Source organism: Chinchilla lanigera, unplaced genomic scaffold, assembly GCF_000276665.1.
Source record: "Chinchilla lanigera isolate Chin_1 unplaced genomic scaffold, ChiLan1.0 scaffold00126, whole genome shotgun sequence".
Classification (NCBI taxonomy): domain Eukaryota; kingdom Metazoa; phylum Chordata; class Mammalia; order Rodentia; family Chinchillidae; genus Chinchilla; species Chinchilla lanigera.
This window is the reverse complement of record NW_004955527.1, coordinates 151,976-168,919: the sequence shown is the minus strand read 5'-3', so window position 1 is coordinate 168,919 and position 16,944 is coordinate 151,976. Positions and strand designations below refer to the sequence as shown.

The following is a 16,944-nucleotide window of genomic DNA, read 5'->3' as shown; positions in this document are numbered from 1 at the left end:
GAACAACCCAGCTCAGCTGAGAAGCCAGATAGCAATGAGTACTTTGAACAGACACCAACGAGCTGCCATCCTTTTCCCAACAGCTGAAAGGACTCTTCAGTAGGTAAGCCGCCACCCTGATAGCTCCGGAAGGAGAGGGGTCCCAGAGAGGGCAAAGAATACACACACACACACAGAGCTCTGCACCAAAATGAGGATGGAGCAGGCAAAGGGAGGGCAGGGCAGCACCAAGCCCTGAGGAAGGGCTCCTCACTTCTTGGCAGTGGGGATGTGCTTCTTCATGTAGTCGAGTGCATTCTGGGTGATTCCCTTCTGGAGGATCAGATCCTTCAGCTGATGCCCGTTGCTGTTGTTCTTGATGCCAGCTGCTATTTTGCAGAAGCAGTCCAGGAAGACTTTGTCATCACCGCTGTGGTCTTCATCATACCTAGGAGAGAGTAAGAATCTGAAGGTGTAAAGGTGGAGCCAGAAACCCGTTGCAATGTTCTGTTAATTAACAACTGTCAGTTATTTGTAGGATTTAGTCTAAATTTCTATCGTGACATGAAAGGCTCTGTGACGTAGCTCCCGCCACTCTCCCTTTTGCCACAGGTCTACACTCACACTGCTCTTTGGCAGTTTCAGGCTTTTGGATACGCAGCTTCCTCCACCTTGCTATGCCTATCCCCATCCCACCAGCAACTTCACCTCCCCTGCCTGGCCAGCTGCTGCTTAACACAGTGCATTTCAATTACTGCCTCCCCAACTAGATGGAGCCCTCTGAAAGCCAGAACAGGGACACAAAATTCCAGAAGTTAGGCAGATTCTTCCATTGTCTCACAGGCTTAGTTCTGGGTTTCTGTGGGGACTCTCACTTAGCGATAGGAACCCCCCATACACACATACTTATCGAAGTTGCAGTATGGTTTGAACCGCTCCACCAGGATCTGCATTTTCTCTACCTCTCCAAAGGAGAGGTACGGGATGATGCGAAGCAGACCCTGGAGCACGCTGGGGTTGGAGCGGACGAAGGTGCTGTTGATCTGGTCCAAGAGCATCACAAGCTGATCCTTGTCACCCGTGAGGAGCAGGTTGCCCTGCAACAGGGAAGAGGGTGGAAGTCAAGAGGCTGTCACCAAGAGCCAACCAACCACCAAAGGTTCCATTCCCATCAGACACAGAACTGTGCTCAACACCTCCTGGGCAATAATAAACAGGATGCAGGTCACTTCATAAAGTGGTCTGTAAGTTTCAATGATGGCTCTCTTAATTGTCTCAGGGGGTCAAAAACATACCAACCCAATCCCCCCTTAACCCAGAGAATGCAGACTGTGGACAGTCACCTGGGTATACCGCCAGCCAAATACCCAGCCAGAGTAAGAATGAAGGAAGTTACAAATACAGAAAGTAGCAAAAAACTGAACTGGAGGCTGGAGACCTGGGTTCTAGACCTGACTCCACCAGTAACCAATTATATACAACATTGAACAGCTCACTGCTCTCCCCAGTGCTTGGGAGTTTCCTCAACTGTGAAATGAAGGATTGAAAGAAGGCTCCTGCCTAACAGCCAGGATATGCCTGGATTTTGTCAATGGGCAGCTTCTCAGTGAAAGACTATCTTTAGCAGTTTTGTTTTCCAAATCCAAAGATTTCAGGCTCCATGGCAACGACATCACCATTAGTTAAGTGTTGCCCTTGCTAAGACTTGAGCAGATTCTGTCATTTTGGGTTGAGCTTATCTAGATAGCAACAAGTCTATCGGGGACAAAGACACAGTGCAGGCTCCCAGTGTCTGCGGGGGGTGAAACTGGGTCCCACTCACCTTGTCCTCACTCAGGGGCTCAGCGTTGGACTCATCCAGAATGATCTCCATGATGCTCAGCACCTGCTCAGCCACAGCCGCTCCCCCACTGTCCTTGCTTTCTTGCTCAGCTACCAGGGCCTGCAAGACAAGAAGACGCAGACACTCTGAGGATATAACCTCAGCTACTCACGGCCAAGGCCTTTGCTGCCCTGCATTCTCAATCCCCACCCAATGTGTGTGGGCATCTGTATGTATGTTCTGAGAGGGAGACAAGAAGATGGACTTTGTGAAGACAGTGAAAACATGAGATTACAGGTCTCTCCTTCGGCTGCCAAATGCAAAGAGAGAGGCACTATTTTCTGTTTTAGGGACCACCTTCCTCTCATCTCTGATCCGAACCAGGAAAGGGACAACCACGCTAGGGTGCATGGCAGCAGGAGAGGGCCAGCTGAAGGACACAGGCCTGTCTGTCAGTCAGCCGGCCGATGGAGGGCTTCAAGAGGCCCTAAGTCCATTTCACTCGGGTCCAGAACTGAGATGTCTGCCCTACCCAGGACTACCAAGGCTCCCCCTCCACCATCTGCAGCCCACAGTCGTTACCAAGTTCAGAGTCCCCAGCATGACGTTCAAAGTGTTCATTTCCAGCTTGACCAGCTGCTGCCGGTTGACTTTCACCTTCACACAGTAACCGAACAATTTCAGCAGCACCTGACGAGAGGCCAGTCAAAACCCATGAGACCATCTGTGAGTGAAAGACGTGGGACTAGCAGAAAACAATGTCTGAGAGGGGTCAAGTACAATGCAGGGGGTGGCGGGACTTGATCCTCAAGGGGTTGGTAAGGTAGCTGGGTTCTCACAGCAGCTGGGCATTTATAACACTGTTTTCCAGAGGTCGCCCCCAGAGCTGGGTACATCTCCCTCACCCCTAAACTATGGCAAGGACACTAATTTCTCGTGGGATAGGTGATGGCCCACTGTCCTGGGGAAATTATCGCCGTAACTTGGGCTCTGAACTAATGGTGAACGGAATGAAGCTAACGCCACGATCTGGGGAGTACAGAACCAGACCTAGTGACATCCATCCCCATGCGTCCCAGTAACAACAGTACTGCGGTATTGTTTGTGGGGGCTCTGGAATCACAAAATTCTGACTAATGAGATAGCTGGATCAACTCCCAAACAATTCCTATGCTATGAGAAGTGAGTTACATTACCAAATCCATTTAAAAAGCAAGCATAAAAAATAATGACTGACACAGTACAGTTGTTTGGTGAAAGACAATCAGATATCAGGTCCACAGATGAGTAAAGAGATATTAGAGAAGGCAGCCACAGGCTGGCTTTTGGGGAGTGGGCTGGGGAGGAGGAGAGGGGCTACGATGCCCAGGGTTTAGGAAACCGCCAGGTCCTTCACCACTTGACCTGGTCCACAGCACAATGCTGCTCTAGGGTTAAGTGGCACAGTGGCCACAGCTTGGTGCCGGAGGAGCCTCACCAGGTGTAGAGAGGCCGTATCCCGCATGACTTCCACAACTCACTGTTAGAAGGTGACGGCCCTGCTTGAAATCTTTGATCCCCGCCAGTCTGTTAAGCATGCACTCCAGGCCACCACACTGGGCCATCACACCAGCCATCTTATACACTTCTTCTTCATCTTCTTCTTCATCTGGGGGAAGGGAAGCCAAGGGGGACAGAGGGAGAGGTGAGGATGGGAATGAAACAGAGGGCCCAGGATGCAACAGACAGCTCCCTATCTGCTCAGAGCCAACGGCCTTCTCCCTGCCTCTAATAAAGACACAGCCAAGGGATGAGGTGGCTCAGGGGTAGAAGCACGTGCCTAGCATATGAGAAGCCCTGAGTTCAATCCTGAGTACCACATTTTAAAATAATGCCAATAAAAAAGGTCAACACTGGACACTAAATTACACAATTTCATTGCCAGCAAGAGATTTTCTTAATGTTTAGGTCAATTGCAGCAATTTACTCAAACAGGAAAATACAAGCAACCACTACCACCAATGCAAAACGAAGACGCTAAGCTAAAAACAAATCTGAACTCAAGCTTGTAGCTGATTGCACTTTTCCACTAAAAGCTTGTTTCCAACCCTGAGGGGTGGCTACACAGGGCCACTGATGCCTGCATTCTCCCTCTGCTGCAGAGGCAGTCTCAGAGGCTGGCACAGAGCACAGCAGCATGTGCCGAGAAGACTCAAATCCCAGGACATGATTGCTCACAGGTCCCAGCCTGACGCGCAGCGCTGTCTATGGAAAGGACGGCACCTGTGGTGGAGTCCAGGGACTCGATGAACTCCTCAGTGGCATCACCCAGCAGGCCCCGCATTCGATAAACAATCCTCATGGGCTCTCCCTGAGCAGAGAAAGTTGGAGAAAAGTACTTGTGAACAGGCTCAGAAAAAATGCAGCTTCAGTAATATGAAAAGCCTCTGTTTTTCCATGAGCCCGGAACCACATCTCCCAGACTCCAGATGCACTGCAATCCCTTTAGGAGAAAGGAGGTTAATTGTACTCAGTGTCCACTACAGGCTGCACATCACATGAAACACCTTACAGATGCTACCCACAGCCTGATGGGAATGGTTAAACAAGTCCCCGGAGAGGTCCCTCAGTGCTAGGTACTGCACTGGGCACCCCAGGACGGTGTCAGGCTTGGTTCAGAGATGAGAAGCAGAAGCTGAAGATCACGTTCTGGGAATTAAGTGGAGAGTGGGCACCATCCCAGTGCCAGTCACCAGCCTCTAAGCCCATGAGAGACTCCAGGGAAAGTCTGGAAGAAGAAAGTTGATCAGAGACGCCAGTTCCAGCCCAGTGGGAGGCGCCAACAGAGAACAACCACAGACAATAGGTGCAGACACGAGAGACTGGCTAAAGAGACAGGCTGTATGTCAAGGAAAAGGGAGGCAAAGTAGAAACAGGGAGTTCAAAGCCCAGATAAAAAGCTACCATAGGTACTTATAATCTAAGCACTCTTGGAGGCTGAGGCAGTAGGATCCCAAGTTCTATCCAAATCTGGGCAACCTGGTGAAAGCTCATCACTAAATAAATAAATAGGGTTGGGATGTAGCTCATTGTGAAGGCCCTTGGTTCAATCCCTAGTACCCAAATCGAAATTAAACAAAAAACAACCTCGAACTCTAGCCCTTGCCAGAATCCCTCAGCAAGTGATTTTCAATTTCTATCTTGCTTTGTAAATCAAAGGGGAGATGCTTACATGTACTCTTTGGTTAACTGCCCCCATTTACAAGGATGCCCACAGATGCTTAGTCTTAATTTTTTCTGTGCATTCGGGATTAAACCTGAATAACCTATTTAGAAGCTAACGTGTCAACATGTCAGCAGCAAGATGCAATGGCTGGGGCAGTCTTCTGCACATCCCTCTGCCAACAGCACTATTTCCATCTAACTATTAATAGATTAACAGGGAACAGCCTTCCCTGCCCAATGGGAAAACAGGAAGAAAAGAGGCAAAATACATTGGACAAATTAAAGACCAAAATGTATAAACAGTGTACTGCTGATTTATTTTCTTATACTCCACAGAAATATTTGGGGACTAAGTATAAAAAGTTTGCCATGCTTCACTGGCACACTATTGCTATAATTAAGCTACATATTTGATTTATTTACTAAAGACCCCCAGTGGAGAAAAGAGAAGGAAAGGAATGGGAATAGAGAAAAATGGAGAAGCGAGACAAAAAGACAGGAAGTCACTAAGAAACCCTTCTCTCCTCTCTGAACTGCCTGCTTGAGTCTCCATTCCCCAAGCAGGAGGACAGCACGCTGTTCCTGCCATCGCTAGGAGGAAAGCCTTCTGGTGACTGAGTGCGCCCACACGAGCTGCGAAAGCTATGAAAAGGTGCAAGACAGCAAACATTCCCGTTACAGCACATGCTCAGAAACACCTCCCTGGCCTCAGATCTTTGGGCTTTGAGAACTCGTATAGGCTTGTGCACAGACAGTAAACACTCATGCTTTCTTGAAGCTCTTTGATCTTCACGAGATGCCTCTAAAGGTGAACAAGATGACTGACGTTCTCCACATAACCATAGACCCAGCCGGGCAAGAGGGATACAATGGCTCCTCCTGGTGTGAGTCTGCGTAAGACAAAAGGAAATCCACACCCCCAAGCAATGAAACAAGCCCATACCTCATTCGTGGTACACCAGACCTTCTTGTAAACCTCGGCCACGGGAAGGTCCAAACTAATGATTTTATTGTTCACTAGAAGCTGAAGAGAAAAGTAGATGAGGCTATTATTGCAAAAAATTGTAGGGCAAGATCAAAGGACACTTTATGCAGTGGTTTATAACTTTTGTGAGTCACAGACTTCTCTCTCATTTAAAATATGCACACATGTGCACAATACAGCATTTTGTGCATTTTCAGGGACAAATGCCCTTAATCAAACCAGGAACTCCAGTTTAGAAATCTCTGCTGAGGACCTCATACCTTGAGCCCATTTCAGACTCAGCATTAGAAAAATCAGTTTTTCTTATTCACTCAAAGTGATTTTTACAATGTGCACAGTAATGTTAGACTTCACAGGCTGTCTGCCAGAAGGTATCAAACACGGGCCATAAATCTGCACAGGAGCTAAAATTCCAAGATTCTGGGAGCTCTATGAACCTGAGAATCGCTGCCAGAAGCAACAATAATAAAAACCTGTTATCACTACAAGCAGCCATTAGCCAATTGTTTAATCCAAGCCAGGCAGTGGGCAGAGTCCAGGTAAGGCAAGAAGGCAGGAATCATTAACCCTAATTTATAGATAGGGAGGCTGAAGCTAGATACCTACCCAGGGTTAATTGGCTAAGGAGGAGAAGCCTCTGGATTTGATCCCAGCCCATGTTCCCCAGCATACAGTTCTATGTTCATTACCTCCATCCCACTGTCATCCTCTAGAAGAGCCACCAAGTCACAGTCCTGACAAATCTTGTTCTTTATATCCCTCATAAGTGGCCCGATGCCTGGCTCATTGCTGCTGTATGGGTTCCCAGGCATCCTGCCCTGTAAGAAGTCTTCTTGTTGGGGATCCTTCTCCAGGGTCACAAAGAACTCAGTGACTTCATTCTCCTCCTAAAGGACAGAGAGAAGGATGTATCAAAAAGCCAGCAGGCAGAGACTGACATCATGCTACCTTGTTCCATGGATACTCTGAGGTCAACATGCCGAAGGCACCAAGCCCTCACACATTAAAGATATAAAGGACAGGAAGGTCTGAGATCCTTTGAAATAGCCAAACAATCTTAGCAGGCTTAGCTGTCAAGCATCTCCTGGAGGAACTATGACAGAAATCCTAACAAATGAGCTGAGGAAAAGTGACATACGCTTGTCTTGTGCAATGGGAACTAATCTGTGACCAGACAACTGTCACTAATGACCTAAGTTGAGAGGAGGGCTTCTTTCTATGATATAACACGGAGGAAGCCTGATCCAATGACCTCTCATCAGTAACTGAAGATATGGGTGTTTTCCATTCTTCCTCAGCAGCAAGAAGAGATTCCTTGGATCACACTATGCTTCCACATAGCTCAGGTGAGATGAGAAAAGACATACACCCTGCATGTACGCACATAATGGGGAGCAGGGGCAGTGAGAGACATGAGTATGTCCTTCCACTCTGGCTCAAAACTGCTTCTTCTGTAACGTGCTGGGCTGATGAGCAATCAGAGAATTTGGCAATGCAAAGTTAGATCTAGTTTTATTTTAAAGCAAAACATTAATCTTGACCTTGAATCTAGGAAATAAGAGCCAGGAAGATCACTGGGTTCCCCAGCATTAGGAACAAGAAAATTACAAGGCTGCTTCTGTTTCATAGCGGTGGGCCTTCCTAAAGTGTTGATGGAAAGACCTGTAGCTGGTGAGCTTCCCCGTCAGTAAGACTCCTTACTGATGACTATAAGGAATCAATCCTCAAGAGGGCTCCTGGCAAATCCACAGGAGACCTCACTGCTTACGGGATAAATGATGCTGCAGAGCCTTTCAAAGATGAAGACAGGAGTCCGATAGTCATCCAGATTGTAGCGCTTGGCTGTTTCAATGCACACAGCCATGAAGGCCTTGGTTTCTGACTCTGTACCTGCCGGAAATCAAAGGGGTCAAGTTACCTAGGGCAGAACTCCACTCCCATAAACTTTCAGTGAAGTTCAATCACTGACAGATTCTCTGTGTGTCTAAAAACTGTTCTTCACGGCAGTATCAATAGTTCACCTGGAAACTGGATGCTGCTTGACTTTCCACTCTGACCACATTCTATCAGAGATTCTCCATGCCCACACCAGCACACAGCACCATGATTAGCTGTGTATGTATCCGGCTCTCTATGAAGACACAAGCTCCTGAAGGAAAGGGACTATGCCTTACTCAACTGAGCATCAACTTGCCAAATAGGCTCTCAAAAAAAAAATGCCCAATAACCCTAAGTATAGTCCAGATGGGGCAAAGAGAAGTTATAGTTTTGAGCTCCTTTCTAAATGATTATGCAGACCGCCCTTTATGATCTAAGAGAAAACTCCAAGTCACATGGTAAGTGTGAATCTGGGTCTTCTAGGGTGGCACTGGTAAGGTCACTAACCAGGTGGTACAGCGGGATGAAAATGGCACCAGGACTTCCACTTAGGCCACACAGCAAATAATGTTCTCTGACCACCTCCCCACTTCCACCACTTAACAATTTAAAGTGCTGAATAAAAATAGCAAACTGCTTAGTGAAGAATTAAAAACCAAAATCTTATGGAGATAAATGAAATACTCAAGTAGTTTTGGCTTTGAGCTTGGGTTTTCATGACCTACCAAGATACGAGAGCTGGATACAAAGCCCTGAATCTGCCAAGGTAGAGAGTTTAGCAGAAGCCATCCACCCATGTGTGGCACACATATGCGTGTGCACACACTCTCTCTTCTCGCTCCTCTCTCCCTCCTGTCATCCAAAAACAGCTACACTCTTGGTGTACGGGTCACCAAAAATAACATTCCCTTATGCCCGTCCAAATAACTGAGAGCAAATTGTCTTTGCTTAAAATACGACCTTGAGTAGGGGCCAACCTCTGGAACTTACAAGCTAACTCCTTACAGGGGTTTATGGCTCAGACCTCACACTGCTTAGGAAGTCTGAAAAACCTGACACTCAGAACTTCACTGAAGGCAGCTCTGAGATGGCAACGCCCTGGGATCGTCTCTGGAGAAACCCATCTTTAACCAGTTTCTAAAGAACAGCCACAATAAATCTCAGAAATGAGAACAACACTGAAAAACTAAAATACAACATGACTTAAGGTACTATACAAGAGCCTATATAACAAACAGCAGAATCAGATCCATAAATTAGCCAAGTGTGGTGCACAGACCTACAATCCCAGCACTCTGGCAGGCTGAGGCAAGAGAATTGCAAATTCGAGTCCAGCCTCAGTAAGTTGGTGACTTTGCAAGATCCTGTCTCAAAAATTTAAATATGAACAAATAAATAAATGAATAAAAAGGGCTGGGAATGTAGTCTAGTTCGAAGGTCCTGATATTGAACTTTTTTTCCCCAAATTTTAGAATTATCAAACATAAGTATAAGCATACTTAATATGCTTAAAGACTATAACAGGAGTGGGAAATACAAATAAAAAAAGAGATTATAAAATCTACAACTACAAGAACTCAATGATAGATTAGTTTACACACAGTGAAGAAAACAAGAATAAAGTGAATAAATGATCCAAACTGCAGCATAAGTAAAACCATAAGATAAACACTACGAAAGAGAAGTAAAGAGATATGGGTGAGAGTAGGAATGGAGTTCCATAAAGGAAAGAGGAAAACAGTGGAAAAGAGGCAATTAAAGGGTCAATGGGTGAGAATTCTCCAGACTGATTAAAGAAAGACATCACTCTGAGAACCTCTGACTCCTCACTGCGCTATGAGTTCAACGTAACAAGTCCAAACTGAGCCCAGCTCAAGGATTTTTAACTTTAAGATGCAGTGCTCTTGAGAGGTGGGTTTCTTTCCCTGAATACGTGGGGCTGTTCATTACCCCTCCTCGGGCTCCTGGAACGGGTATTTAAGCACGGGCTCCAGGCTACCTGTGGTCATGTCCTCCAGCATCTCCAGCAGCATGTCCTGTGTCTCATCAATCAGCTTGGTCCTCTGCACCACCAACTTCCGCAAACACAGGTATCCGTTCAGCACAGTACCTACCAAGCGACTTTTAAAGTGTCTTTTGATGGATTCCACCTCCACAAAGGAGGAGAGAAGGCCTGTGGGGATAAGACAAAAAGCTACTACAAGCATTGTGGATGCGAATAGAGAAGCAGGGAAGGTCTGTGTCATCAAAAGATTATGAACAACTCTAAAACAAGGACCTTTGCACAGTATATGGAACATGGCACAGGGCTGTTACTCAATGAATCAAGCTGGTCCGCAGTGAATAGGCACTCTAATGTGCAAACCCATCAACAAGGAGAAAAACCCAGAGCTTAAGTCTGCACTATGGTCAGTACACAAAGGAAGAGTCAACCCAGCACCCAGAAACTGTGAGTCATTCCTTAAAATTTACCCACAATGTTCTAACAGAAGGGCTGGTGGCTTTCTCTACCTGTGAGACTCTTGAGGGCATAGCCCTGCTGTAGATCTGTGCTCAGGGTGGCCTCCTCCAGGGCCAGCAAACGGGCTATTTCCTAAACAGGATAACAAGCACAGTGTGATGGCATTGCCAACAGTCCCAGCCACCTCCACTGCCATCCTACGAGCTTTTAGCACCAACAAAAGGCATTCAGTCACATCTATTTATTCTAATCCCATGGAACGTCTTTCCAAGAAGCCAATGACAGCTGCACTGCCTAAATGCCTCCAACAGATTGTTATAGCCATATGAGAGATACAATAGTCTTAAAAATAAAATTCTGAATGAACTACTATTTCTTCTCAGCAAAAAAGAACTCTGCAAAGTACACATTAAAATACAGTGAAAAGAATGGGAGAGGTACCTTTGTGATGAGGTTGCCCACATAGGGCAGGACTCCCCGAGCTGCCAGGTAGACTTTCCAGTGAGGTGAAGTGATGAGCTTTTGGTAGAGAGCCAGGTACTCAGCAGCACACTCCCCAGCTATGCTCAGCTCATCCAGGTAACTGCCATGGAGAGAGAGGGCACCACTGGAGAGGTCCACCAGTTCTAAGAGCCCTGACAGGTCCCTCTTCCATACCTTCTTCTGCTGTGCCTCTCTTTCCTCTCCCTTTAAGGGTAGAGAGAAGACATCTGAGACACCCCAACTTCCCACACCTGGGGAGAATTCAGAGATTCAGAGCACTCCAAGGAATGAATGCCTTGGACTCTAAGCATCTTATTTTGATGCTTATTACCATGAGGATTACATAAAGAATTGCAAGAATTTATGTGCCCTTAAGATCTCAATAAACATTGCCCTGATCTATGCAGCCCCCTGGGAAGGAAAGAAAAGCTCTAGATGAAACCCAACTCCTCCTCCCCACCCGACTCCCAGAAAGTACCTGGTGAGGAGGTCGAGGACCTGCTGCTTGCGGCTGGGGATAGTGGCTAGAGCTTCCACGATGGTGCAGGCTGCTTGACGTGCAGCCTGTGTTGCTGGAGTAAAGAGCACCTGCAGGACATGGGAGAGGGGAGGAAAGGCCCAGCTCAGAGGACCCTGTCTTATCAAGACCCAGCAGAGCAGCCAACTGCAACTCATCCAGAAATTCTCTGGAAATTGTCCTGGGGAAGAGCTACAGGTCCAAATCAGCAGCTAACACAGGACCCAACTGTTGCAGACCAGCAAAGCAGTCCTAAAGAGCCTCTCTTCTTCATGGAGAGTTCCCCACCACATGACTTGCAGGACACACCTATGACGGCTGAATGGGGACAGTCAGTCAAGCAAGCATTTTCCTTAGCAGAGACTTTGGTAATTCTTTTTTGGGAACACCTCTAAGAGAAATACTTTCATTTAATGTATACTAAGGTGTTCTCATTTAGCACACCTTATTTTTAATCCTTTAAAGCCACCTAGGAAGATGAGGGAGGGGATAGCAGCAAGGTGAAAGTAGAAAAGGGGAGCAGAGTTGCTGAGGTTCAGGTCCTTTAAGACAGAAGGACACAGAGCAAAAGGAGCTTATGAGAAAGGCAGAGGAAAGTTGTATTTGGGCCAATCCACGGTGCTGACGGCTGCAAACAAGGACCTTCACTCTCTGGAAGGAAGTAAGAATACCAAAGAGAAAGAAGAGAACGCAGAGCAGACACAGATCACTGCTTGGCATATGAGGTCAGGGTATGGCAGCCCAGGGACCTAGGAGATGGCGACTCACTTGCCGCAGCCAGTTGTTATGCCCCAGTTTGAGATCCAGAGGGGTGGTCCTCTTCCCCCGACGGCTCAGGAACTGTTTCCACCTCCACACATACTTCTCGGTCAAATAGAGATGGCGGAGCTCTGACTTGCTCGGAGATTTCCCATTGCCATCTATTCCTGTAAGCCAAGGGTTTCAGGGATAGTAAGTACAAGAAAGTGACAGGAAAAGGGCTGTTGGGACAATGGCAGGGGGTTGTTCACCACATCTTGGAGGGACAGACACCTCTGATAGGAAGACACTTCTTCCAGGCTTCGTAGGATGCCTTGGGATCTCTCTTAAGCCACAGCTGAGCCTGGGCGTGGATCTCGTTGCAGTATGGTTTCACCGTGGTGAGGGCCTCAACGGGAACATCCTAGAGGAGGTAAGTGGAACCTGGTGAGAGACCTCAAGAGCACACGTGAGCCCCAGTTCACCATCAGAGTGGCACTGGCCCCCAAGGGGTATCATGCAAAGGCAAGAAGATCAGGAAAAGCAATGTGCACCTTTGTTCCTGTTAAACTATCTTATTCCAATTTAGCACACAGAGCTTAAGATCACTGATTTCTACAGTGCAGGCTAAAGTGCAGCTGGCTTCCCACAGAGTCCTACAGCCACACATTACTAACTCCTACATTAAGGCTGACCTCTGGTTTCCCAGAGCATAAACTTCCCCAGGGTCCTTGCAGTCTCCAGAATGTGCAGAGCTGTTACTAACCAGACCCATTCTGCACAGCCATGAGTCCCATGCAGCACTCTATATGGGCAGTTCTCAAACATTCCAGCCTCGGGATCTTATTGCTACATTCTTGAAGAGTTACTGCCAGCCCCAACAAGATTTGTTTGTGTCATTATATCTAGGGATACTATATTGAAAATGAAAAGTGACAAATTCTTAAGATGTTTGCTTCTTTTTTTGTTGTTTTTTTTTCCGGTACCGGGAATCAAACTCATGACCTCACGCTTGCCAGGCAGGCACTATGTCACTGAGCTAAATCCCCAGCCCTTTTAAGATGTTTAATTTACTCAATGAAGGATGAATCTATTAGTTGTCAACCTAATATTGATATTTTTAAAGAAACTGAAAGTAAGACAGAATCATTAACTGCCTTAATAGGACAGATTCTCATGCCTGCTTCTGCATTCAAATTGTTTTGACACGTTGTTCTGACTGAAGTGCATGAAAAACAGCCTCACACAGACACTTGGAAAAATGAATATTTTAATAACTTTGTCAATTAGTTGTGAACTTTTTTCTCTGACACTCTCAAAATTTTACAAATTATAGGTTAGTAAAGATTTGCTGTAATGTGGCCTCAGACCAGGCCAATAAACCTTCCATATTCTGTTAAACTTCGCCTTGCATCAAATGCATGATGAGTTACATACACGGGTCACTTGGAAAATGCTCGTTCACAGGGTTATGCCTTTTCTCTTCTCTTTTTTTTTTTTTGCAGTGCTGGGGTCTGAACCCAGGGATCTGTGACACATGCTAAGCAAGGGCTCCACCACTGAGCCACACCCTTATCCTAATTCTTCCTAAAGTGACAGGCTCCCTTCACTCATTTTTGAAGAAATGTCTGCCACATACCTAGGCTTGACCAACCACAGCATGCCCATCACTCGTTCTCTCAAGCACCAGTGTGACTCCCTCAGGAAAGCAGGGCTCGGCGGCATCTCACTCACACAGGCAAGTGCTGTGCATCACCTCTATCCTGTCACACCGGGCGTTACGAAGGCTGTCCTCGGAAGGACAGCCTCCATATAGTTAGCCCGCCCTGTTTCATCAAGGTGTCAAATGAAACCACATGGCGGTAAAGAGCTGCTAGTGCAATTTGGTGCGTCCTCAGGCTGGGCCCAGCAGCCCCATGCAGCATAAAAGCAAGAGTGAAAACAGCAGTGTCTAGGGTAATTATGGAACAGCTTTGTCTATATCAATTCCCTCAGAGTCTTGAGAACACCCGAGAGTCTGTGAGCCAAATGTTGAGAAACTTCTGTTCTCCTTAAGTCAAATCAGCGAAACGCAAACATCAACACTGGACTCCGTGTTTACATAATGCTGTGAAAATCTCCTTCTGCCTCACACGATGGAAAAAATAATGGTTATATGGGGGATGAAGTTCCCCTTTTCAATCAAGAACCAGTCTTATCACCAGCCCTGGGGAAATAATTCATCATCAAAGGAAAGTAAGAAGAGGGGCCCAGGCCTGTCTTTACTGAGGACCGCTGAGAGACCAGGACGAGGGACACAACTTCCCCCCATGCCATAACCCCTAGCGCACAGCTATCACAAGCAGTCTTCTGCCACAGAGACTCTTTTTGCCAAGGCCTGCAGAGGAAGCAGGAATCTGAAGGACCCAAGGACCAGCCCAGGGTGTTTAGAGATAGACGGCCTTCAGCACGGCCAAGAAAAAGAATTTCCAACCCCATATTCTACAAGCCAGTCGGTCTGTGGGTCAGCTAGTTAATTTAGAGTAAAAACTTAGCTTTCTTCCTTCCCTTAATCATGATTTATCTCCCCCCCCATTGTTATCCTTCTTTTACTCTTTAAAATAAAAAAAAAATCATGATTTATCGAGCAGCTATTAGAGTAGGAACTAGAAATTAAAAAATATTAGTTCCATAGTTCTTGGATTCATAGAGTTCACAACATTAAGAGTTGAGATTGTGTTACACTTACAGGAAGGGAAACTGAGGAACTTAAGTAACTTGTGCATGACCAATGGAAGAGCTGAGATTTAAACTCAAGCCTGCTTCAAGGCCTAGGATTTCCCCTACTGCACAAGAAGGAGATGGGTAGGAAAGAACGTAGTGCTTTCTGGGCATGTCAAGTCACTTGCTGTGATTTAAGAAAGAGGCAGTCTTTCAAAGGACTTTGCTCCATGCTTTTGTATTTTCCTGTTTCTTGCACTCTAAACTTCCTTCTCAAAACCCCAATCCCTCTCTGCTGAACTAAGGCAAAGGCAGCCTGGCGCCTAGGCAGGACAGGTGAGCTCAAGGTAAGGCGGAGACCTTGAGGAGGCATGGCATGGTAGCAAAACGGACCCCGGCACAGTACCTTGTTCTTCTTGCTGGTTGGTGCAGGTGGCTTAATCAGTTTCTGCAATATCCGCAGACACATGAGGGTAATGTTCTCAACGACCACAGGAGTCTTAATGTTCACAGCCATGAGGAAAAGGCTAAGCGCTAGGAATGGCCAGGAAAGGCAAAGTCACAATCCCAAGACACCTGCCATCCGCCGCCACAGAGGCTGCCCGAGTGTTCTTCCCCTGGGCCCCTCCCCACAGATGCCAGGACCACATTTTCTTAGAGCCTCCTTTCTGTTCTCAGAAAATCCCCTACCCGAGCGCTCCCCCAACTCACCACAGCGTAACCGGAGCTCCCAGCAGCTGTCTTCCTTCGAAATGGAATCTGTCAGCAGCAGCATCTCATACTGAAGGCTACTAGCCTAGAAGGCCAACAGGAAGACACAAAGGTCAACAAGGGTCTGAAGGATCACTCCACAAAGTAGGGTAGGCTCCAGGCTCTGCTGCTGAGATGTGTAACTAAAGTGTCTGGTCACACGTGGTCCCATCAGCGACAAAAGACAGATGGAGAACTCTGCAGGCTCTACCTGGGAAACCATTCTGGGATGCAAGCTCTGCAAATGCTCCACTCCTGCCTTCCTTTGTCTCCAAGATGGGACAGGAGGGCAAGGGCCAGAGACAAGAGGGGACGTGAGGGAGGAGTCAGAGAGGATGGTGGTCCTGCTCACCAGATCAGGATTGGCCCAGTGGCCCTTCAGGGCTGTTGAGACTTTGCCAATGATCAGATCATTCATTTGCTGGGTGGCTTCTGGATTGTCTCTAGAGAGGCAAAGGAGGTGAGTGCTGTTATTCAGTAGACAGTGCCCCTCCTTTCTACCTGAAGGAGCCCCAAGAACAAGGATGAGTGGCTAGGGCTAGCTGATCTCAAAGTTTCTACTTTCCTTCCTTCTACAGGGGCAAGGTTGTACCTTTAGCCTCACAAAACCTGGGCCTACCATGGAAAGGGCCCATCAGAGCCATCTTTCCTGAGAAAAGAAACTGACTGAGGGGAGAAAAGCACCAACATACAGGAACCCCATCTCAGGGTGCAGGGCCCCTAAGAGCTGCCTGGTGTGTGACAGCCGGCTCTATGTGGGTCACAACTCTCTCCGTCATTTCCAGCAGCCTCCGCATCACTTTCCCCATGGCACCCACACTTGTCATCTATGCCTCTTTATAATAATGTCTCCAATATTAATTAAAAAAAGAAAAAAAAATTGCATCTGCAATTGAATGCTGCTCTTCTGCTTCCCAACACACTGAATAAACCCAAAGTCCTCAGAAGGCCCACAGGACACTAGCTGCCCCCTTGTAACCTCTCCCTCCAGCCACACAGGCCTCCCTGTTGCTCCCAGCATTCCTGGCACCTGCCTACATCTCAGCCGCCCTCTGGCTGCTTTCCTCCCATGGGCTGAGATGCTGGCATGGCCAGCTCCCTTCCCTGATGCAGCTCATTCCTCAGAGAAGTCCTCAACTACCGTGTCCAAAACAGCAAGCCCTCTGACAGCAGAGGCTGCCGGCCCTGCTTTTCCTCACAGTCTTATTTCCTGACAATTCCATGATGCCATTAGTATTATATTTCTCCCCATCTAGAATGTAGGCCACATGAAGGCAGGGACGTGGGGAGGGGGGGTGCTGCTGGGGACTGAACTCAGGGCCTTCACACTCAGCTAAATCCCCATCCTTTTCTTTTTCGAGACAAGGTCTCACCAAGTTGCGTAGACTGGGCTTGAAGTCTAGGCCCAGCCTCTCAATGCTGGGATT

The 16,944-nt window shown here is 47.2% G+C and overlaps 1 protein-coding gene across 8 annotated transcripts in view; it reads right to left on the bottom strand.

Annotated features, from left to right (window-relative positions):
* The window catches only part of Ubr4 (ubiquitin protein ligase E3 component n-recognin 4), a 128,393-nt gene that overhangs the window by 16,808 nt on the left and 94,641 nt on the right, over positions 1-16,944 (bottom strand). For all 8 annotated transcript variants that reach the window (XM_013507391.1, XM_005409791.2, XM_005409792.2 and 5 more), the window contains 18 exons: positions 15,870-15,960; positions 15,479-15,563; positions 15,174-15,301; positions 12,362-12,491; positions 12,098-12,255; positions 11,291-11,400; positions 10,771-10,912; positions 10,380-10,461; positions 9,868-10,041; positions 7,759-7,880; positions 6,680-6,877; positions 5,949-6,029; positions 4,064-4,151; positions 3,322-3,449; positions 2,384-2,491; positions 1,802-1,921; positions 886-1,076; positions 254-427 (listed from right to left, as the gene is read on the bottom strand). In XM_013507391.1, coding sequence (XP_013362845.1) covers positions 254-427; positions 886-1,076; positions 1,802-1,921; positions 2,384-2,491; positions 3,322-3,449; positions 4,064-4,151; positions 5,949-6,029; positions 6,680-6,877; positions 7,759-7,880; positions 9,868-10,041; positions 10,380-10,461; positions 10,771-10,912; positions 11,291-11,400; positions 12,098-12,255; positions 12,362-12,491; positions 15,174-15,301; positions 15,479-15,563; positions 15,870-15,960 — 2,310 coding nt within the window. The remainder of the gene's footprint in view (positions 1-253; positions 428-885; positions 1,077-1,801; positions 1,922-2,383; positions 2,492-3,321; positions 3,450-4,063; positions 4,152-5,948; positions 6,030-6,679; positions 6,878-7,758; positions 7,881-9,867; positions 10,042-10,379; positions 10,462-10,770; positions 10,913-11,290; positions 11,401-12,097; positions 12,256-12,361; positions 12,492-15,173; positions 15,302-15,478; positions 15,564-15,869; positions 15,961-16,944) is intronic.